The 23569-nt window shown below is 60.9% G+C and overlaps 1 protein-coding gene and 1 non-coding gene across 2 annotated transcripts in view; both read left to right on the top strand.

The window, feature by feature from the left end:
* Positions 1 to 23569, top strand: part of LOC101541401 (regulator of G protein signaling 3) — a 75718-nt gene that overhangs the window by 32221 nt on the left and 19928 nt on the right. The window contains 7 exon segments of the mRNA XM_055139753.1: positions 5086 to 5167; positions 6056 to 6161; positions 7330 to 7681; positions 8763 to 8802; positions 14016 to 14212; positions 16987 to 17070; positions 22676 to 22787. Coding sequence (XP_054995728.1) covers positions 5086 to 5167; positions 6056 to 6161; positions 7330 to 7681; positions 8763 to 8802; positions 14016 to 14212; positions 16987 to 17070; positions 22676 to 22787 — 973 coding nt within the window.
* Positions 9696 to 9826, top strand: LOC129400980 (U11 spliceosomal RNA). Its single transcript, XR_008628022.1, has one exon. It is a non-coding gene; the product is annotated as a U11 spliceosomal RNA (small nuclear RNA).

Here is a 23569-nt window from a genome sequence, read left to right as displayed (position 1 = left end):
ACGTGGCTGACTCAGGCTTAATCCCAGGCATCCCTTAAGGTCTGCTGGGCACCCACAGGAGTGACCCCTGAACACCATCGGGTGTGGTCCCCAACCCAAAAATACTTATAGAAGAAGGTAAGTGGGAGGCAGGGAGCTGGGTCCGAGAGCCGAGCTTGTGCCCCACGTGCGGGGGGGGCTCCAGGTCAGACCCCTGGCTTTGCCGTGGCCTCCAGCATCATAGGGGAGTCCCCTAAGACACAAGAAGAAAGGCAGTAGGTGGGTGGGCTGCCCGGAGAGGGGGTGGGGGGTTCCCGAAGCAGGTCGGGCTTGCCAGGGAGGGAACAGAACAGGGCCTGTGGCCCAGGGCGTCCACTCACTTCTCTTTGGGTTAGTCCAGCAGCTTCAGGGGCGGAACCAGGGGGCAGAGTCCTCCCAGGGGGCCTTCTCCTGGGGGCCTTGCTCACCTGCCTTCAGTCCTGAATGCACGAGGGCCTTGTTCTTTTGGCCACACCCAACAGTGCTCAGGGTCACTCTCAGCCTGGGCTCAGGGTCACTCTCAGCCACACGTGGGACCGGTCAGTGCCAGAGCCTCCTCCTCGTGCAAAGTGCTCCTCCAGCCCTTTGAGCCATCTCCCCAGCCCCAGAAAACTGACTTAGAAGTAGCTTCCTTACGGCAGGCAGACTCCCCCCCCCCCGCCCCCCAAAATGGGGGGGATGGCTCTGTGTGTGTGTGTGTGTGTGTGTGTGTGTGTGTGTGTGTGTGTGTGTGTGTGAGAGAGAGAGAGAGAGAGAGATTTGGAAACACTCAATAGTACTTAGTCCTTACTCCCGGCTGTGCTCAAGGGGGCCCTATTGTTGCCGGGGATCAAACCCAGGTTGGCTGAGTGCAAGGCAAGCGCCCTCCCCACTGTACTATCTTTCAGGCCCCTCCAAATGTTTGCTGTCTCAGGAACGGGCCCCAGCCCGGCTCCCTGGTCATCCCGGGGTTCTCTCAGCTGGTGAGAGCGTAGCTGGGTGCCCTGCGCATGGGGCCTGGCTGCTGCTGTGTTGTTTCTGAACAGCCGGGTGTGTGTGTATGTGTGTGTGTGTGTGTGTGTGTGTGTTTTCTGCCTGGGTTCCCTCCAGCCTGGGGTGTTGGTGAGAACACTGGAATGACAAAGGGGACCCTGGCGGAGAATGCAGCGGGCTGGGGGGCAGGGTGTGGGGGGGTGCGGGACAGAGGCGCCCTCTCCCCGCAGGGCCCGGGGAATACTAACGAGTTGACAGGAATTTTAATATAAAACTCTCCCTCTTCCTTGTCACTCAGAGGTTTCAGGAAGCCTTCGGCTTATCGGGCAGAGGCACCCGGCACAGACAGGCCCGGGGAGGTGAGAGGTGGTTTCCTGCTATTCTTCTGCGGGCCGCTTCCCAGGGCCGGCATGCCAGGCTGGCGGGGCGCAGTGCGGCCCCCGCGGCTCGGGGGAGAGCCGGGTTTTCATGGGGCAGCGAGCGAGGCAGCGCCCGCAGCCATGAACAGCTTCAACGGGCTCTGCAAGGTGTGTGCGGAGCGCCGCTACCGCCAGGTGGGTAGGTGGTGAGGGGTGCAGGGTGGAGGGGGTCGGGTGGGGGTGCCCCTCCCTTGCCTCCTCCTGCCCCCCACGGGGCAGGGGCCGGGGGCTGAGCGGCTGGCACACGCTGGCCGGCTCTGCCTTCCACGGTGGGGTTGTGGCTACCTGGGTGAGGATCCACCTGGTTCATTTTCTGAGTTTTCTTTGCGGGGGAGTGTGGCATAAAAACAAATAAACACTTGGTGGAATGGGGGTGGCGGGAGGCAGGGGTGGGGGTGGCCAGAGTGGTAGCTCACAGTTTGAATATATGCTCTGCATGCCGGAACCCCGGGCTTGAGCCCCAGCCCTGCGTGGTCCCCCGAGCTCCAGCAGCACCGAGCTGGGTGTTGCCCCTGGGCAGGATGGGCTGTGCCCCCCAGACCGAGCAATAGCAAGGGCAGACCCAGCGCGCTGAGTCTGGTGGCGGAGGCAGAGGTGGCTCCCGCGCCGAGGCTGTTAGTCTTCGTGTTTGCTGCTTGATGTTGGACCTGGTGGTTTCCCCGACCTGCCCCGCTCCTGCGAAGGCGCCCGCGTCCTCGGGGTGATGTGTGTGCGGGGGTTTGTGTGTGCAATTGTGTTTGCACGGGCTGGCTGTGCATGCGGGAGCGGGAGAGGCAGCGGGGAGCCTTGAGAGGGTCCCGGCGCCCGCTTTCCCCGGCGGCGTTCACCTCCAGCTTGCGGGACACACTGCGTGGTGGTCCCTTAGCTCTTGTGACACTGTGGTGGGTATTTCTTGGTTAAAAAATATATATATATATATATATATATACATATAAAGGAGTGGAGGCTGGGCAGGTGGGAGAGTAGACAGCGCTTAGAGAACATGCCGAGCATGACCTGGGTTCGATTTCTGGCAACACCTGGTTCCTGAGCATCGCTGGGTGCTCAGTGGCACCCAGTGGCTGTCGCTGGCTGGCAGGGGTGTCCCCCGCGTTGCAGAGACCCAGCAGCAGTGCACCCTAGGGTCCTTTTGCTGAACCGAACGCCCGATTGGCAGAGACTCTCCAGTGGGTTCCCCCCCTCGGGCCCGGGCCTCCTGAGCACTGCCTGAGAGGTCACCCTCCTGCCCCCTTAAACTAGGTAGAGGGTCAAGGAGCCCACCGTGGGCGCGCGCAGGCTAGAAGCAAGCCCTGGATGTGCCACGCAGAGCACAAGCCCTCCGTGCACTCCAGTGACCAGCAGCCAGGCCCCGGCGGGCAGGGAGATGCCCACAGTCCTCCCTAGGACCCTGCCTGGGACATGGGAGGGGCCTCAGTTCCCCAGGGCTCTGGCAGGGGGTGCCAGGGCCCGCTGGCATCCCAGTGACACCAGGCACGAGCGTCCACTCGTCTGGGGACTCTGGGCTCCGGCCCTGTTGGATCTGGCACCAACCTGGCGCAGGCCCCTGCTTGAAAGTGACGCTTTTCCTCCCAGAGCCTCTGTGTACCCCAACGCAGCCTGGCCCGTGCTGTGCGTTGGGGTGAGACGCAGTGCCCGGCAGGCCGGGTCTGCACGCAGAAGAGGCGTTTCTGGTAAATGAAGGGGGTGGGGGATGAAAAACTGAGTCCCGAAGGGGGGTCAGCACGCAGACAGGGCAGCAAGAGGAGGCTTGGCACAGGAAAAACCCAGAAACACCCACGGAAGGACAGTGCTCCTAGGGTCCTCAGGACAGAGCCCACCCGCGTCCCTCTGGCAGCCCCCCGTCTCCTAACACCCCTCCTCTGCCTTCCCGCCCGGGCCAGTGGGTGCCTGGCTGTCAGGCTGGGCTCTGAGACTGGTGCCCAGGAAAGGGGGGTGGGGGGCACCCATGGACAATCCGGCCCGGATGAGGGGAGCAAATATTCTGTGGGCAGCTGCACCTTCAATTCCAGTCTGATTCAGGGTGCGGGCCAAACCCCAGGTTCTCAGCCCTTGGCCCTCCTAGTGGTGCTTGAGACCCTTTTCCAGAGCCAGCACCCTTAAGGGCCAGGGGCTCTGGGCCTGGGCGCAGTGGGTGGGGGTGGGGGTGTGGATCAGGGGAATCTCAGCTTCTGCTGGCCTGGAGCAAGGCAGCCTGTCGGAGATCCATCTCTTGCCCTCTCCCCCGGGCTTCCCGCACTTACTCCCGGTTTGTTTTTCTTTCTTTCTTTCCTTTTTTTCCCTCTTCCTGTCTTAGCCGTGTGTTTTCCCAGAATTCTTATGGGAACGGGGCATTTTCCTGCCCCCTCCCCCTTCCCCTTGTCTGTCAGGTTTCCTGTTTGACAAACTGGCCTTTGAATCAGGGCCCAGGGCTGGTGGCGAGGGGAGCCTCGGGGGGCCGTCCCCGGCACCCGCCTGCCCCCCGCCTTCCTCGGGCCTAGCCTTTGGGACCACAAGCAGGTGGACTCCGGGCCCGGTGCTGGCCTTGCAGAGCGAGGTGGCCCTCCAGGCTGGCTGAGTGAGTTTCTTCCCAGTCTCTCCTGGGCCAGGCCTCCCTAGGGCCCCCTCGAATCCCGTTCGTTTGCAAGGGCCAGGCCCGGGCCCCCTGCTCCCCGCCCAGGGCTGACACAGGGGTGCACTCAGGAGCACAGAGCACGGCTCCACTGAGCTGAGGGCACCAGGCTGTGACCCTTCCTGAGGTCGCTGCCCCCCGGCCCCTGCCTGCCGCCCTCAGTGCTCCCCACTCCCGAGTTCCTGCCCTGCCCTCCAGCGCCCACCCCGGAGGCACCTTCCCCACACGTTTTTCCCTGGTGCACGCCGGGTCCGGCTTTGCACTGGAGCGATCCCGGGCAGCCTGAAGGCTGAGGTCGAGGCCTCCAGCCGTAGCATCTCAGAGGAGCCGGGCCTTGTGCTTTATTTAGGGGGTGAGAGAGGAGATGGGCCAGATCTGGTCGTGCTCAGGGGCTACTCCCAGCTTGTGGTGCTCCTTCCTGGTGCTCCTCGGGGGCACGGGGGACCGTGTGGTGCCCTGGATCCAGCCCAGGCCTCCTGCACTAAAGCCGGCGCTCCGCCTCTGGGCACACGTGGTGCTTCTTGCCAAGAGTCTCGGGAGACAGGTTCTTGGTGGGGGCTCCTAGAAGGAGGGGCTGGGCCTGGGTAGGCACAGCGGGGCCAGGGGCTGCTTCAGAGTCAGCCCTCCCGTGCCCCCACACACACCCCACAATCTGGGAGCCTGTCCACTGCACGTGTCCTTGGCCGGAGTGTGCCCGGTCCTGCCCTCTCCTGTCACCATCGGGCAGGGCCTCTGGGCCTCCTGTACCACCCGCCCAGCCCTGACCCTGAGCCATGAGCCCCGGGTGCAAGAAGGAAGGGCCGGAGTGGGCAGTGGACATGGGCGAGGTGGAACCCTATTTGGGGGCGGGGGGCCCTTTGGGAAAGGCCGTGTCTGCTGGGAGGAAGCTCTTACTTGCCCCGTCTAGCCGTCTAAGGCTTACCCGAGCTGCTCTGCGCTTCCCATGCTTCAGACGCCCAAGGCAGCTGAAGGTGGCCAGGCAGAGGTGGGGACGAAGGGGCTGCCCTGGGCAGGGCCTGGGAGCTGCCAGGCCTTGCTGCAGGCGTCAGTAGCAGGACCCTCTTCTAGATTGCCATCCCGAGAGGCAAGGACGGCTTCGGCTTCACCATCTGCTGTGACTCACCCGTCCGGGTCCAGGCCGTGGATTCTGGTAAGTGCGTGTCCTGAGGACCACCCCCTGCCCCCCACACACACACCCTATTCTTTCCCCCAAACCAGGCTCAGCAAACAAGACTTTGGAACTGCAAAGGGGGCTCCCCAAATGGGAGACAAGCACCCCTGGCTTTTCAACGTGAACAGAATAATATTTTCGAACAACCACAGATGAAACGGCGGTTGATGAAAATAGACCCTTTAAAAAAAAATTTTTTTTATCAAAAGGAAAATAGAGCTTTATTATTTTGTTTCCCAATGACTTCAACCAAGAGTAAAGTATCTATTTCCAGTCATGGGTACATGGGAAAATGAGGGCCACACAGGAGCCCTGAAGTGGTATTTTCTTTGATTCCAAACCTGATAAGCACTCTGTGTGTGTGTGTGTGTGTGTGTGTGTGTGTGTGTGTGTGTGTGTGTGTGTGTGCATGCTGGGGAGGGTTAGGTCACACATGGCAGTCCTGGGGACTCCATTGGTCCTTGGGGACCCTGTGTGATGTTGGGGATCCAACAGGGAGACAGCTGGGTGCCAGATGGACACTTGAAGAGAATCATTTTTGTTTTGTTTTGTTTTCCCCAAAGTCTAGTGCACCCTAGCAGAAAATGCTAGGGCTCAGGCTCTGGGTGCCCTCATGCCAGCTTGGGGATGGCATAAGGCTGGCACTCTGCGGGACGTGTGTGAACCTGGCCACAAGGACGGGCTCACCTGGGGGCGGTGAAGGGGCCAGAGGCAGGGAGGGGAGGGTTGGGCAGGGAGGGGCCTCTCTTCACGGTCCCTTACAGTCACTCCTTGGGCCTCCCACCCCAGGGGTAAGGAAGGAGGCCGAGAGGGCGGGTCCCTTGAGGGGGTCATGGACCTCTGGGGGCTTTGTCTTGGTCCCCCCAGGAGGCCCAGCCGAGCGGGCAGGGCTGCAGCAGCTGGACACGGTGCTGCAGCTGAACGAGCGGCATGTGGAACACTGGAAGTGTGTGGAGCTGGCGCACGAGATTCGGTGAGGGGCTCCGAGGGGGGACCCCAGGCTAGTGGCACCCCCACGTCCCCATCCCTCCCTGTGCCCCTTCCCCCTCCTGAGCGGTTCTCTCAGCACCCGGAAATGGCACGTTGTGGCGCAGAGCTGGGCGGGGCTGGGGGGGGCAGGGGTCGGGGGTGGGGGTCTCTCATGCGGGCCTGGGGCTTGGGGCGGGTTACCCTGCCTGCTCCCAGCAAAGCAGGCATTCCTTCTCATTTGTTTTGTTTGGGGGCCGCCCAGGCAGTACTCAGGGGAGGTTGGGGGCCGCTCCCCATGGCACGTAACCCACCAGGTCGGTGCTTCCCAGCCTTCAGGGTCGGTGCTGCTGGGGGCCACACTGACCACCCCCCGCGGCGGTGGTCCAGGAACCGTGCAGTGCCCAGGGCTCAGACTTAGGCTCTGGGCATGCCCCTGACCTGGAGTCAGCTAGCTTGCTTGCTTTCTGGGTCACACCCGGTGATGCACAGGGGTTACTCCTGGCTCTGCACTCAGGAATTCCTCCCGGCGGTGCTCAAGCTGGGATGCTGGGAATTGAACCCGGGTCAGCCACGTGCAAGGCAAAAACGCCCTACCCGCTGTACTATCGCTCCAGCCCCACTGTGGAGTCAGCTTTCTGACCCACGTGACTGATGCTTTAAAATGACCGTGGGTAGCCTGGACATCCAGGATGGGAGTTAAGGCGCTTGCCAGGTTCGATGCCTGGCACCTGTGGTCCCCTCAGCACCGCCCAGGAGGGGTCCCTGAGCACAGCTGGGCTTGACCCAGGAAAAGAAAAAGCAAAAAATTAAAACGTGTGTTTGTGTGCCCTAAATCTTGGCCCCCGGGGGAAGACACCAGCTGTGCTCTAGAATGACAGAGGAGGGTGTGCCTGCGGGTGGGTCCTGGCCCTGCCCTGTATGTTGCTTGTGACAGATGTCGGGTTTGGGTCTCTGTTCTTCTAATCTGGCCTTGGCCTCCGTGTCCTCCTCAGCCACTGCTGGCCATTAGGGTTGAGACTGGGGACCCCTCTCTAGGCCTGGCCTCTCTGCCCCTCCCTCCCCCGACATTCTTCTCCTCCCCCCACCCCCCTGCCCCGGTAGGCCCTTCCCCTGGCTGGCTTGGGGCTCCCCCAGACTCGCCTTTCTCTAAGTGGTCTCCTCCCAACTTCCAGGAGCTGCCCTGGGGAGATCATCCTGCTGGTGTGGCGCATGGTGCCCCAGGTCAAGCCGGGGCCGGACGGCGGCGTCCTGCGGCGGGCCTCCTGCAAGTCCTCGCACGACCTGCAGTCCCCCCCCAACAAACGCGAGAAGAACTGTGCCCACGGGCCCCCGGCCCGGCCCGAGCAGCGCCACAGCTGCCACCTGGTGTGCGACAGCTCGGACGGGCTGCTGCTGGGCGGCTGGGAGCGCTACACCGAGGTGGCCAAGCGTGGCGGCCAGCACACCCTGCCCGCACTGTCCCGGGCCACGGCCCCTGCCGACCCCAACTACATCATCCTGGCCCCTCTGAACCCGGGGAGCCAGGTACGGACGGCTGGTCTGGGGCAAGGAACACAAGCTCCAAACTGGGTCGGGGGGAGCCGGCCAGGGCCTGGGGGTGGGCAGGGAGATGGGCACAACCGCCCTGGGCAGAGAGAGGACGGGCCCTCATAGCCTCGGGACCAGGTGAGGTTCCGGGATGGGGAGTTCAGCTCAGGAGGGGGGAGAGCTTTCTGCGGTCTGTGCTTTCCACAGTGGACAGGCTGCCGTGGAGGCGGGGAACACCTGACACAGAGGTGAAGGCAGACACGGATGGCCTGTGGGGTGATGAAGGGCATGATGGCATGTGGGGTGATGGAGTCTGTGATGGCCTGTGGGGTGATGGAGTCCGTGATGGCCTGTGGGGTGGTGGAGTCCGTGATGGCCTGTGGGGTGACGGAGTCCGTGATGACTGTGGGGTGATGGAGTCCGTGATGGCCTGTGGGGTGGTGGAGTCCGTGATGGCCTGTGGGGAGGTGGAGTCCGTGATGGCCTGTGGGGAGGTAGAGTATGCTGGCGTGCAGAGACGGTGGAATGCATGAGGCGTGGGGAAGGTGGAGTGTGTAATGGCTTAGGAGGTGGTAAGCGTGTGAGGTCCTGGAGGACCATGGCGTGCGTGATGGACGGGGATGAGGGGACATGTGGTGCTGTGCGTGGGTGATGGAGTCTGCGATGGCATGCCGGGTGGAGTATGCCCCTGGGGGATGACCGCATGCGGGTGTCACGAGGGATGGCCCCGTGTGTGACCCCACACAGCAGCCCCAGGAGGGAGTCTGGGAAGGCAGAGTCTGAGAAATGTGCCGTGCCCTCTCCCCCGCTGAGGTTCCCACTGCGAGGCTCTGCCCGGGTCTCCGTGGTCCCTGACTTCCCCTTTCTGGCTGGTGCTAGCCCCGGGGTGCGGTGGAGCAAGCCGCCCTACGAGGAAGTGCGGGCTCGGCCCCGGGGCAGACTTGACCACAGGGCAGCCTCCCTCCAAGGCCTCTCCCGGCAGGACCGCTCGTGTCCTCAGGGGCCCTCCCGCGGGGCGGGACGCAGTGTCTCCGGTGGTCCCCTGCGCCTGAGGCTGACACCTGTCTTGCCCTTGCAGCTGCTGAGGCCCGTGTACCAGGAGGACACCATTCCCGAAGGTGAGTGGCTCCCTGCGCCCTGGCATCCCAGAGGGACAGGAAGGTGGGGGGGGGCCTCGCCACAGACGCCAGTGCCCCGACACCCACCCGGGGTCTCCCTGCTTGGGGCCTGACATCTCAAGGCAGCGAGGGCATCTCTCCGGAGCCGTCTAGACGACTGGCTATCCCACACCTTGGTCTTTGGAGGGGACTTTGGAGGAGGCCGCCATGAGGGGTCAGGTCTCATGGTGGGGGGCGGGGAGGCACACAGATGGGCACTGCCGGGCCTCGGGCAGGGATTCCGGCTCTGGGACCTGGCACAGGGTGCACCCCCTCAGTTTCTTCCTCTGTAGGTAGGGGGTGAGCATCCCCACTTCTGTGCGCGTCGGGCAGAAGACCCCGGGGTGCGGCTGTGGAGGTGCCCGGGCCCCGAGCTGCCCCCTGGGGGGAGGGGCTTGGCACAGAGGCTTCTCTCTGGGCTCTTGGGCCCCGGAGCTGGGTTTGGGGCCCCAGGGAGTGGAGCTGGGCTCAGCCCACGCCCGTCTCCCAGAGGCGGAGAGCTGCGGGCATGCCCTGTGGCCCCGGGCAGCCGTCTGCCCTCTGGCGCCAGCCCAGTGGGTGTCTTGGGCCCGCCTGAGTCCTGCCTCTGTCTCTCCTGGCTTTGCCTGCCTTCCCGGAAGTGGTTTTTCCCAGCCATGCGCCCATCTGCGCCCGGGGTGCCCCACCTGCCCCGGGAAGCCCGGGGTGCTCAGTACAGGCCTCGGGGGTGCTCGGAGCTGGGGTGGTGCCTCTGTCCCCCGTTAGCTGGGCCTGTGGCCGCTGGGTCTGGCCTGTCAGGAAGATGCTATTTCCCACGGTGAGGAGCCAATGGTGAGGGTTTTTAAAAAACGCTTTATTACTTTTTTTTTTTTTAATAAAAGGGCTTCTGTGAGTGATACAGGGAGGGCAACTCCCTTGCTCTATGCGCAGAATCGACACCAGGAGATTTCAGAAGCTTAATTTTTTGGCAATAGGGCAGCTGGTGCCTGGTACTCCTGGTGCCTCTCCCACCAATTTTATTTTTCAGTCACCTTGAATTTAAAAGTATTCATGATTGGGTTTCAGGAATACAATGTTTTCAAGCCAGTCCCTTCACCGATGTCCCAGTCCCTCCACAAATGTCCCCCCACTTTCCCTCCTGCCCACCCACTGTCTGCCTTTACGAGAGACACTTTACACTTTATATATATATTATATATAATATATCATACATTGTTACATTATATATATATACACACAAACATATATATATATATATCTCGCTGGAGTGATAGCACAGTGGGTAGGGCATTTGTCTTGCATGCGGCCAACCCAGGTTCTATTCCTCCACCCCTCTCAGAGAGCCCGGCAAGCTATTGAGAGTATCTCGGCCACACGGCAGAGCCTGGCAAGCTGCCCGTGGCATATTCCGTATGCCAAAAACAGTAACAACAAGTCTCACAATGGAGACGTTACTGGTGCCCGCTCGAGCAAATTGATGAACAACGGGACAACAGTGCTATATACAGTGCTATATATAATATATATTATCAAAACTTTTGACACTGTGACCACTAGGGTTTCGTGCGAATGCTTCACGACCTCTGAGCCCCCTCTCTTCCTCCTGATTGAACACTTCCCGTCCCCATTTTTTTTTCAAAAAGACTCCAGGCCTCAGTGGGGTGGACACGTGTCTGCTGAGTGGTGGCTTCTGAACGGCAGGGCCAGTGCGGGGAGCAGCAGGATCTGCAGCGGGTGACCTGTAGGAGAATGGCTTGGGCGTCTGTCTCTCAGGGCTGGCCTCAGGGGCTAGAGTGTTCCCCCTGGGGCCCAGCGAGGCCTCTGAGCCCGTCCCACCTTCTGCATCCCCTCTGAGAACACAGCGGCCAGGGAACTTGAGGGGGCAGGGAGGGGGGTGGCAGTCTGAGTCATAGCGGGGACGTTTGGAAGGCGTCCTTTGGAGAACTTGACCTTGCTTCCTTTATGCCAGGCTTCAAGGGCGTGCCCGCTCTATACCGGGCATCTGACCTCCAGAGCTCCCAGGCCTAGGGTTCCGAGGAAGGGGAGGGATTCAGCGGAGCTCCCCTTGGATACTTCGGGGTGCCAGCTCCCGTCCCCTCTTCAGGCCGGGCTGCCCCGCCTCCTTTCAGGAGGGCGTGTGGAGTGACCCTGACTTCAGTGGGGCCTGGCAGAGTCCCTGGGGGCACCAGTGCCCTGGGCATTGTCTGCGGCTGGAGGGGGGGTTGTGAGTCACCACTGCCGGGGCGGGGTGGCTGCCCGGGCTTGGGTTCACTCTGGAAGCTGGACAAAGCTGAGTAATTACTGTGTTTGGTCCGTGGGGCAGGTGTTAGAGAGAAAAAAAATTTAAAAAGAAAAAAAAATACCCTTCACTGAAGCTCAGTAGCTGGGTGGCATTTCTGGATCGTTTGGAAAAAGAATCTTCAGAAATTGGCTTCAGGGACCGGCCACCCCACGTCCAGGGGTGTGTGGGGATGGGGCCTGAGGGGGTGACTGCCTGGGTGAGTCACCCCCAGCTCCCTGGGCCCCGGGGACCTGGTCTGCCCAGGGCCGAGCCCAGCTTTCCTGGTGAAGGTGAGGGGTCCTGGGGCCACCGGGCAGGGGTGGCGGGAGACCAGCCCGGCCGTCCCCGGTGCTGGGCAAGGACAGGCAGAAACGGTGCCCAGGAGGGTCCAGGCCCGGGGCCCAGCAAACTGGGCTCGTCTCTGCCTTTGGTCTATTTTGTTTGTTTGTCTGCTTGGGGGCCATGCCTGGCAGTTCTCAGGGCTTACTTTCCTGACTCTGTGCTCAGGGGTCGCTCCCGGCGGGGCTCGGGGGGCCCTGAGCGGTGCTGGGGGTCCAGCCTAGGAGGGCTGTGTCCAAGCAAGCGCCTGCCCGCCGTGCTGTCTCTGCAACACCCCTTTTTGGTCTGGTTTGCCTCAGACGCCCACTTACCATCCTGTGTGGTTTCACCTCTCCGGCGGGCGGTGAGGTACTTTCAGGGTGGCCCTGTGACCCCATTCTCAGCAAGGTCAGAGGACGCCACAGTCCGAGGGCGTGGCTGAGTCGGGGGTTGGGGGGGCTTGGGGTGGCTAATAAGCCCCCCAGGCACGCACTCACGGGGAGCCTCCCTCTGTCCGGGGGTGCGGTGCGAGGTGGCGTGCGTGGTAGCCCCTCTGGGCTGAGGACGCAGCTCGATGGGGAGGGACCTGGCGGTCTGTTGTGGGAAGACGCCAAGGCTGCAGTGTGGGGGTGACCCCCCACCCGCTCTCAAGCCCCCGGCCAGTCTGTGCATCCCCGGGGCTGGGGCTGCGGCGACCTCTTCCCTGAGTCTGCTCCTTCCCCCGCTTCCCGCAGCCCCAGCTGACTCCCCACTCAGCAGTCCCGGGGAGGCAGGAAGCGTCCATCGTCCATCGTGACCCGTATGCTCTGAGTACGCCCCGAGATGCCACGGGGTCAGCGACCACTTGCTGGGGGTCAGGTGTCAGCTTTTTCTCTTGCTCTGCACAGGACAGAGGGCGGGTGGGCGGAGGAAGCAAGTGTGAGACCTTCTGAGCTGGCTTGGGGCTTCCTCCCGGGCAGGGCCTTGGCCCTCGAGTGGGTGGGGAGCTTCCCCCGAGATACCGCTGGGGTCCAGCCACTCCCACCCCCTCCCCCCGCCCCGTTGCCGAGACTCAGGGGCCGCAGCAGCAGAGAAGGTCCGGGCTGTGCTGGTCCAGGGACTAGAACGTCCCCCACAGGGAAGGGGAGCCCGGGCATGGTAGGGTCCGGCTGCTCTGAGCTCAGCCTCCTTCCCACTGGGGCCCCAGCGCCCCCCTTTGTCTCTGCTTTGGTTTGGGCCACCCCAGCATGCTCAGGGCTTGCATCCGCAGTGCTGGGGCTGGCCGAGGTCGGGCTGCGTGTCCAGCGGGCACCTTACCTCCTGCGTGTCTAGCCGGCCCCACGGCTCCCTGATTCTTTGGCTCTCTGCCGGTGGTCGGTGGTCGGCAGGACAGAGATGGGGCTCCTTCGGGCCCTGCTCTTGCAGCCCTGGGGGCTTGTCCCTCTCTCTTCGCCTCTCACCTCTGAGGAGCAGGATTGGTCAGGGGGTGGCCTTGCAGGACTGCCACAAGACCAGGGGCCCTCAGAGACCCTGGGAACACCTGAGGGACTTGCTTTACAACACGTGGGGCATCGCAGGAAGCAAGAAAGTGGAAGCCTCTGGGCCTCGTGCTCGGGACTTTCAGGGTAGGAATATTCATTGGGGCCTCACAACACACACACACACACACACGCATGCATACTCACACAGACATATATAATAAGTACATGCGTGCATAGACACATGTACACACATACACACATGTGTGCACACAGACATACACATGCACACACAGACACACATATACACATGCACATGTGTACTCACACAGACACCCATATACATAATAAGCACATGCATGTTGACACGTGTGTATACATACACCTACACATATGTGCACACAGACATACACACGCAGACACATAAATGCACATGTGTACTCAGACACCCATATACATAATAAGCACATGCATGTAGACACATGTACATACATACACATACACGTATGTGCACACAGACATACACGCATGTAGACACACATATACACATGCACATGTGTACTCACATATACACACATATACATAAAACACAGACACGCATATACATAAAAAGCACGTGAGTGTCCAGACACAGGAGCACACATGCACATACACACATGTACAAACACACAGCATGTCTTGGTGCCAGTGAAATCAAGACCCTCGGGACAGGCTGGTGGACGGGGCTGGGCTCAGGCGCCGCCATCTGGTTCCAGGCCAGCCGGGGCTTTTGCCCCATCACGGGAATAAGATGGGGGTGAGCCCTTTGGCGGGCTGAGGAGAACAGCCCATCTCTGCTGCCCCTGTCCCCTGTCCCGGGCCTGTCTCTGCTACCCTGGGCTGGGCAGGTGGTGAGGGGGACGGTGAGCAGCCCTGCGCTCTGCTCCCACCCATGGCTCTGACGGTCGGGCTCAGGGGGCCACGTTTCCTGAGAGGTCTAGTTGGGGCTCCAGTCGGGGGGACCCCGGCTGCGTCTCAGCCTGGCGTGGCTTCCGGGCCCGGGGGCTCCTGTGACGGGGAGGGCTCTCTCTGCGCCTCACGCGGGAGCCCCCCTTCTCGGGGCGGGCAGCGCCTCACCGCACCCCACCCCCGTTGCACAGAGTCGGGGAGCCCCGGCAAAGGCAAGTCCTCCGCGGGCCTGGGCAAGAAGTCGCGGCTGATGAAGACGGTGCAGACCATGAAGGGCCACAGCAACTACCAGAACTGCCCGGCCCTGAGGCCGCACGCGCCGCACTCCAGCTGCGGCACCTACGTCACCCTGGCCCCCAAGGTGCTGGTGTTCCCCATCTTCGTCCAGGTGAGCCGCTCGCCGGGGGCGTCCGCGCAGGGGAAGGACGGGAACTGTCCACAGCAGGACGCAGGGAGCTGCCAGTCCGGGGCCCCGGGCGGGGGTGGACGGGGGTGGGGGGGGGAGACGCCCCTCCAAGTGCTCAGGAATCTGAGCCTTGTTCTGAGGGGGCAGACGCTTTGGGAGGAGCAGCAGGAAAGGGCGGCAGCACGAGGCGGGGATGGCGCGGGGTCCCCTCAGTCCCCTCCTGGGGTTTCTCCTTCCTCCTGGGATCAGGCCGGACGCTCGGGCACTGCTGGCGGGAGTCTCACGGGGCTGTTGGCTGAGCCTCAGCTTCCTGGGGCCCGTCTGGTGGTTTGTGTTTGGAAATGGCCAAGGGGAGCTGCAGTGGCCTGAGCACACAGGGGCGGGCAGCCCCCCCCCACCCCGCGGGAGCCCGAAGTGCGTCTCGCCCTCCCTCCCCCCTCCCCCCTCCCTTCTGGCTTCTTCCTTCCCTGGCACTCAGACACGGCTGGCTGGCGTGACCCTTCAGGTCTCTTTCCTCTGTGCCCACGCACATCTGAGCAAATAGCTCCGCTGCCCACTTAGCACCCCGGGGCGCTCTCTAAACACACGTGGCAGCTCGCACACGCCCCACGTCATGTAGTCTGTGGCCGTGGCCTCTTTTTATTTTTTTTTTTTTCCCCAGCCCAGGTCTTTGCTGAGACCTTTAGGTTTTGTCGACTCTGCCTGCTGTAACTAAATAGGCCTGTAATGAAAATCCCCTCGTGCGGAGAGAGTCTTGGATCATTCTCCCCAGGGGGGAACTTCCTCCTACTGGAAGGACCCACTCCTGGAGCATAAACATTCTGAAAGCTCCTTAGGCGAATGGAAACGTCCTCGCCTGAGAGCTGGCTCAGCCTCTCCCGCACGGCACAGCGGCCCCACGGCCCCAAATCTACTGCCCCTGCCTGCCTTCTGCTGTGTACCCGGACCCCCCAGCCCACCCCGGCCCCAGATCTGAGAACTCACTTGACAGCAGGGCAGCCCCTCCCCTCCCCCAGGGAGCCCCTCAGCCTGGCCTGCCCTTCCCCTTCCTTCCTTCGGGGTTAGCCAAAGTCTTGGCTTCTACAGGGATCTGTCACTGTCACTGTCACTGCCATCCCATTGTTCATCAATTTGCTTGAGTGGGCACCAGTGACGTCTCCATTGTGAGACTTGTTGTGACTGTTTTTGGCATATCGAATACGCCACGGGTAGCTTGACAGGCTCTGCCGTGCAGGCGGGATACTCTCGGTAGCTTGCCGGGCTCTCTGAGAGGGGTGGAGGAATCGAACCCGGGGTTGGCTGCATGCAAGGCAAACGCCCTACCCGCTGTGCTATCGCTCCAGCCCATCCACAGGGATCAATTCTTTTTTTTTTTTCCTTTTTGGGTCACACCCGGCAATGCACAGGGGTTACTCCTGGCTTTGCACTCAGGAATTACTCCTGGTGGTGCTCGGGGGACTCTATGGGATATTGGGACTCGAACCCGGGTTGGCCGTGTGCAAGGCAAACGCCCTCCCCGCTGTGCTATCGCTCCAGCCCAGGGATCAATCTTTATTTGCAAAGATGTTTACCCACAGAGTCTGAAAGAAGAAGTTTCAAAGCCTTTCTGTGGCCAAGCATACCCACCACACGGGCCTAAAGTTTCCATGGAATTATATTTTCTTTGAGGGACCACACCTGGCAGTGCTCAGGGCTTCCTCCTGGCTCTGTGCTCAGGGATCACTCCTGGCAGGGCTCGGGGGACCATACGGGATGCCGGGGATTAAACCCAGGTGGGCCCCATGGGAGGCGGACACCACACCCCACCTTCTATACTGTCTCTCTGGCCGGTCATTGCCCTTGAACAAACCTTTGTACAGGGGACGGCCGCCGAGATGGCGAGACTGGCCTGTCCCCCCCAGCCCAGGCCCCTTACATGTCCCCTTCTCACGGGTTTCACCCTCCTCCTCCTCCTCCTCACCCCGCGGGCCCCCCTAGCTGGGCTTGAGAATCAACCTGTTCTGTAACTTCTACTGGCTTTGCCTGGCCTCCTTGGGTTCGCTGTTGGGGGGCTTCCCCGCACCCCTGTCCTGGGGGCCACCGCTGTTCCAGCCTCTCGTGCTCCGTCAGCTCCATCCGTGCTTGTGCGACCTTGACATTGATCTCGCTACCTTCCCTCCAGCCCCTCGCTGGTGTCGGGTCCCTAGAAACGCCTCTGGGTTCTGCTGTCTCAGAGCCCCCCCTCAAGGGAGACCCCCCTCAGGGGGCCAGGGGCTTCATGTCTCCCGTACCTGCCTGGGAGAGTCAACACACAGGGCCTTTCTGTGGGCCAGGGTGATGGGGGTGGCGTGAGAGAACTGGGTGCACCCTTCCAGAAGCTTCTGGGTACTGTTGGCTCAAACATGTGTAGAGTGTGGACGGGGCCGGGCCCGGCCTTGAAGGGGCTGGAGCCTCCCTCCCGAGGCCCCTCCGAAGGCAGGTCCGACGGCAGGGACTTTCCTGGACAGACCAGGGAGGTATGGGGTCTGGGGGGCCCAGGACCACCCCCCCCCACCCCGCAAAGGCGGGGGGGGGGCAGGGGAAAGGGGAGAGGCCTAGCCTGTGGTTGGACTTCCTGTCCGGGTGTCACCGCACGGGGGGCGGGGCGGCGGAAGGTGGCAGCTGCGTCTCACACGGGCTCGGAGCGTCCCCCTTCCGTTTCCCTGGGTGGGTGCGGGGCCGGGCGGGCGCTCGGGGTGGGGAGGACAGACGGTCCTGAGCAGGCCCTGCGGTTCCAGCCCTTGGATCTCTGCAACCCGGCGCGGACGCTGCTGCTGTCGGAGGAGCTGCTGCTGTATGAGGGGAGGAACAAGGCTGCTGAGGTGAGTGGGGGGCCGGGCCTCCCCCAGAAGGGCCGTTTCCGCCTCACAGTTGCTCCAGCCCAGGGCCGAGGGGCCCGAACGCCGTCTTTTCCTAGTGCATTCTCAGCACTGGGGAGAGGGGGAGCGCCCCTCCCCCACCTTACCTGTTTTCAGTCTTTGATGTCTGGAAGGTCTGAAGCCCCCCCCACCGCCCCCCTCCCACCGTGGACCGCCACGCGATGCTGGTCTGTGGCAGGGCACTGAGCCTGTGATTCTCCCTGGGCGCTGGCTCTGCCGATCTCTGGGGATTTCATGCACCCCCACATTTTCCCCGAGCCAGCCAGCTTCCAGAAAGCGGCATCCGTGTGGGACGGGAAGGTGAGCCCCGGGCCCGACTGTCTGCCCAGGTCTTGGTGGAGGGCAGGCGGCTTTCTGCAGGTCATGCCCTATTCACGGCTGGCAGGAGGGTATGGCTGGAGTGAGCAGCACAGGGCTGTGGAAAGATCAGGAAACTCGGAGGCAGAAAGCGAAGAGCTTTCTGAGTGATGGGTACACTGGGCACTGCTTCCTGCTTCCTCAGTGTTCTCTGAACTTTGAGTGTGTGTGTGTGTGTGTGTGTGTGTGTGTGTATGAATGTGTGTGTGTCTGGGAGTACGTGAGTGTATGTGTTTGTATGTGTGAGAGACTGTGTGTTAGACTGGATAAAAGTGTCTCTGTGAGCATGTGAGTGAGTGTGTGAGTCTGAGAGAATGTGTATGTTGTGTGTGGGTGTCTGTGTGTGAGAGTAGGTGTGTGAGAGTGTGTGTATGTGACAATGAGTGTGTGTGAGTCTGAGAGAGAGTGTATGCATGTGTGAGAGAGTATATGGCTGTATGATTGTGTGACTGTGAGAGTGTGTGATTGTGAGAGTGTGTGCATGTGAGTATGACCATGTATGTGTGTGTATGCATCTGGTGGAAGCAATGAGGACAGGGTGATCGGAGGCTGCAAGAGCCCTATTAAAAAATCACCTTTCTGGAACATCCCATATTTATTTCTCAAACTAGAAGCCATGTCTTCCAAAAGTCCGCCCCTTTCTGGAGAATTCTGGGGAGACCAGCATGTGTTTCCCTGCCTCGTGACATCACCTGCATGTCCCAGGACCTCTTCTTTGGGGACTTTCTTAGGCACCTCAGTCTGTCTACTGAATTGGCTGTGTGTGTGTGTGTGTGTGTGTATGTGTGTGTGTGTACGTGTGTGTGTGTGTGTGTGTTAGCAGGATTTGAGTTTTAGGGGCAAGACGTCACAGGGTGCTGTGCTTGGTGTTCCTGTGTTGCATCAGAAAGTGAGGTGTGGGGGCTGGAGTGATAGCATAGCGGGTAGGGCGTTTGCCTTGCACGCAGCCGACCCGGGTTCAAATCCCAGCATCCCATATGGTCCCCTGAGCACCGCCAGGAGTGATTCCTGAGTGCAGAGCCAGGAGTAACCCCTGTGCATCGCCAGGTATGACCAAAAACCAAAAAAAAAAAAAAGAAAGTGAGGTGTGGCAGAAGGTCCTAGGATTCGGAAGAAGTAGAGCCCCCAGAAATACACGCGGCCCCCCCTGTTATTCCCATGTTTGCCTGCTCACCGCCGAGTGGGGATCGCCTCACCCCCACACGCTTCACGTTCCTGATTCCAGTCAGCTCCGGGAGCCCCCCTGTAGGTGAGGAAACTGAGGCACTGTGAGTTGGCCCACACCCCTGGGTTCTCCAGGGTCTCTGGCTCGGCGGGGCTTCCCAGGAGCCAGGCTCTTTGCAAACACACAACCCAGCGTGTGCCAGAGGCTCTGCGAGTTACAGTCTGTCCCCACAATCTTCGCCCAGTGAAGAGCAAAAGAATGATCTGGAAAAAGTCACATAAATTCAGTCTCCCACCCCCCACCCCGCCCCGGATGTACAACAGGGACTAAGTATGTCTGCTGTAGTTGTCAGGGCAAAACATAAACACCAGTTTGAGGCCAGAGGGACAGTGCGGCGAGTAGGGCATGTGTCTCGCACAGGTTCAATCTCGGGCACCCTGTAGGGTCCCCCCCCGAGCCTGGGCTCAGCCAGGAGTGACCCCTGAGCACCGCTGGGTGTGGCTCAGATATGAAAACCAAAAAAAGCGACAAGAGACACCAATTCCAGAACTCATGAAAGACTCTGCCCCAAGAGCTGATAGAGGCTGGGGGTCTGGTCGGACCTCAGACCAGGGGTCAGAGGTCAGCCAGAACGGTCTGCCTCTGGCTTCCCTGGGACTCTCCCGAGGGTGGGAGACCCACTTCCTCTCAAGCCTGTCGAGGTGGCACCTCGCACCTCCAGGCAGTGGCTTCACTGCCGGCGAGTAAGAAATGGTAGAAAAGTGCTCCCGGAAGCCAAGAAGACTCTTTTTTTGTGGGGGGGGGGCCTTACCCGGTGGTGCTCAGGGCTCACTTCTGGCTCTGGGCTCAGGTGTTGCTCCTGGTGGTGCTTGGGGACCATACGGGATGCCGGGGTGGGCTGCGTGCAAGGCACATGCCCTACACGCTGTATTCCCTCTTCAGCCCCTCCCTCAGCAGGACTTGCGGTGCTGGGAACGCTCCCCTGCTGGTGCCCGGCCTGAGCGTGCTCGGGCTGGTCCAGTCCCACACGGGGACCTGCTGCCCCTGAGGCCACGAGCTTCAAGAGTGCGCCGGGAGGGCTGGGGCCCTTGTACAGCGGGTAGGGCGCTTGTCTCGCACGACCTGGGTTCAATTCCCAGCATCCCGTATGGTCCCCTGAGCACCGCCTGGAGTGATTTCCTGAAAGCAGAGCCAGGAGTCGCCCCTGAGCACTGCTGGATGTGACCCAAAAAGTATAATACAAAAAATTTATATATATATATATATATATATATATATATATATATATATACCTGGAGATTTGCATGCTGGAACAGCCCCCCCCACACACACACCTGTCTACACCTGTGCTCCTGAGCATCCACATGTGGTGCCAGGTGGTGCCAGGCCCCACGCTCGAGGCTCTGGCAGTGTGGCCTTGGGACTCCACTCACAGTCTGTTAGAACTGACCGTTAACCAGGGCCCTGCCTTGGGGCAGGATTCCCGGCCGGAGGCTTGCCTTGGGCTCCTTGGGAGAGTGACCCTCCCATGGCAAGTGCTCCCTTAGCCTTGACCCCTGGGCCTTAGCCTTGACCCCTGGGGAAACAGATGCACCCCAGGAGCAAGTGTGGGCCAGCACCAGGTGTTCCCCGGGGCCAGCTGAGGCAGGTGGCAGGCCCCTGGGACTGGGCTTGTCTATTCGGTGGGCAGATGTGGGGACCCAGCCGGGCCCCGCCTGGCACGCTTGCCCTTATGCCCAGCCTCCTGCTGTGTGGCACTCTGCCCTTTCCCTGACCTGACCTTGGCGGGAAATTCTTTATTGAGGCCGTAATCGCTTCCCGTCTAGACCAGGCCCTCAGCTCTGGGGACCGGGGCCAGGGCAGAGCCAGGCGCTTTGCTCACCTTGCCAGGGCCTTTCCCTGCTTGCGGTCTATCCAGTTCTCTTGGGGGTCCAGTCCGTTTGGGGCTTTTTCAGGCTCCCCCCCCCCAGCCTTTCCGCCACCAGCTGTCCCCATCGGGGTGTCTGGAGCTGCATGAAGCGACCCCTTGCCTCGGGTGGGGAGCGTAAGTGTGTGCCCAGTGGGATTCGCCTTCTCCTTTCCCTGCACAGACTCGGGGGTCGTCCCCCTCCCCAAATCTGCTAGACTCAGGGACCCTCTGCCCTGCCTCCCTTTACTTTGTGATGGTTGTCTCCTCTGCTCGTCTTTCTAAGTCTTTCTCTGTCTTTTGGGCCAGACACAGCTGTGCTCAGGGATCACTCCTGGCTCTATACTAAGGGATCATTCCAGGTTCTGTGCTCAGGATCACTCCTGGCTCTATACTAAGGGATCATTCCAGGTTCTGTGCTCAGGATCACTCCTGGCTCTATACTAAGGGATCATTCCAGGTTCTGTGCTTAGGGATCACTCCTGGCTCTATACTAAGGGATTATTCTAGGTTCTGTGCTCTGGGATCACTCCTGGTGGTGCTCTGAAAGTCATATGCCAGGGATCAAACCTCAATGAGTTTCATGCTAGACAAGTTAAGAGCCTTAATGCCCCGTTATTATTGTCTCTGGCCTCTAGGACGTCTATTTTTAAACGACAGAAGTAGCAAATTTTCCACCCCAAATTACAGAATGTTTAGGAAGGTAGGAAGTAAAAAACCCCAGCCTTTAGAGTGGAGAGTGTACCGTCTCGGACATTAAAAAGGGAAACCAGGTGCACCTAGAGGGAGGCACACAGCCACGAGTCACAAAGCCACAGTACACTCGAGGTATTTTGCACTTGGCACTATTTCGACTCGTGATGGATAATTGATTTCCGGTTTGGCTCACATCCCTTGTCCGATCTTTCTAAGAGTGGCACAGCAGCCTACCTTTGGGACGCAGCGGGCGTTAGTCTCTCGTTCCTCTCTGCGTGGGAGTCCCGGTGCCTCGTTTGTTTTAAGCAAAGAGGTTCTGTCAGAGAGCACAGAGGTGGTGGTGGGGGTCGGACACAGTCCAAGCACCACCTGTCCCACGGCCCCTCGTCGGCCTCGGCTCTCATTCAGTGCACGCGAGGCCCTTGCTGGCACCCGCCAATCTCTTCTGGCCGCCTTCTTTGGAAGAAGAAGAGATCACGTGCCAGGCTCTGACACCTCGGAGGGGAGTTTGCAGAATGCCTCGTCTGTTTTCTCGGGGAGAATCTAAAATTGGATTTTATTGCTTTTGACCGAAGGCCATGGTAGGATTTACGCCACAAAGGACAGCATAATCTGCAGCAGCATTAAGAGGATCAAGTGGATTTCAGAAACCTTTAGAAATATGCCGAGCATGACTCTTGGTTTACCTATAATGTTTAAAAATAGATTTCCCCTTTATTTTTGGAGCAGTGAGCGCAGAAAAACGATAAATGTTACGTGCACGTCTGTATTGGAGCGTAAGTGACCGGCTCCTTTGGCGGGGGAGGGAGCCGAGTTGCACAATCATTTGTTTCAACGCGGTGGAAGGGCCCCGTCAGGAATTTGGTGATAACCCCTGCCAGGTAGAGTGTTTCCCTCCTCAGTCTACACAGCGTGTCCTGGGAGTCTATAGGGAATCCCGACAGGACTCGCTTCTGTTTGCCCAAGCGAGAGGTGTGCAGGGAACTGAACCCACTTACCCAGTCGCCATGGGAGGGCAGGGTCCGGGGACCCCGTCTAAGGGATTCTTCCTGTACCCCCAGGTCCAGCTCTGGGGGCACCGTGGGGGGAGGCGGATCTGAGTGGCCTTTAGGTTCTGCTCGTGCTTTCCTGCTCTGAGGAGTGCGAAGGCAGCGGTCAGGTGCTTGCAGGCGGCGCCCCTGGAGTCTGGCCTGGCTGTGCCCTTCGGAATGCGGTGAAGGGTTTTCCCCGGGGGCCACTAACATCCCTGGTTCTGCCCCGTCTGACATGGGGCAGGCGCAGGCCCGGAGCCTCCAGTGGGGGCTGAGCAACCGGGAGCCCAGAGCTGCCAGTGCCTGAGTGTGTGTGTGTGTGTGTGTGTTCGCACATGCACCTCCACACATGTGAGTCTCCACGCACATGTGTCTGCTCTCCCAACACGGCAGGTGACCCTGTTTGCCTACTCGGACCTGCTGCTCTTCACCAAGGAAGACGAGCCGGGTCTCTGCAACGTGCTGAGGAACCCCCTGTACCTGCAGAGCGTGAAGCTGCAGGAAGGTGAGTGGACACTCCACCCATGCCAGTCCCTCTGCCCTCCTGCTGGGGTGTGGGTGCCCGTGTGCCCAGGTGGGTCCAGCTCTGTGCAGTTGCCCCTGGACCCAGAGGCTGATTGAGTGTGTATGTGTGTGTGTGTGTGTGTGTGTGTGTGGTGGGCCTTGCCCAGCCCTGCGAGGCCACTGGACACTGCCTGCTGCCCCAGGCTGGACCCTCCCGTGCTCTGTGGCATCCTGATGTTCGGTATCTCTCCCCAGACCCCTGAGTTCTGCCGCAAGTCTTCTCCTCTCTCGCTCTCCTTCAGGGAGGCGGTGGGGTGGGCTCGGGTGGGGAGCGGCTCTGTCGGAATCTTGGCCCAGCCCTCCCTGTCCGGGGCATGCTGTTCTGCAGCTCTGAGCCCACCTGTTCGTGGGGGACCCGGGAGACTAATAGAATCGCGGCAGCCGTGGTGACTCGGGTGCCCTGGGTGGGTGCTGGCCTGCACCTCGGTGACCGTCCTCCCGCCACACGTCCAGGACGCGGGGGTGCCCAGCTCTCTCTCCCCTCTGCAGCCCCCGGGCCAGGGCCTGGGATGCGGCTGGCGCCCCGAGCACGTGGGAGCATGAAGTTGTGTCTCTACCTACCCGGCAAACTTTCCACCGAGCCGGGTTGCTCAGGTGGCTGGGAAGCCGCCCAGAGGCCGCTGGCCGCGTTTGGTTTGGCGCCTGCGGTCTCCGGCCTCGGCTGCGAGGGGCCCGGTTTCCTCTCCCAGACGTATGAAAACAACAACAGGCCTGTTGGAGCAA

Source organism: Sorex araneus, chromosome 1 (assembly GCF_027595985.1).
Source record: "Sorex araneus isolate mSorAra2 chromosome 1, mSorAra2.pri, whole genome shotgun sequence".
Taxonomy (NCBI): Eukaryota; Metazoa; Chordata; class Mammalia; order Eulipotyphla; family Soricidae; genus Sorex; species Sorex araneus.
This window is presented reverse-complemented; position numbering and strand designations above follow the sequence as displayed.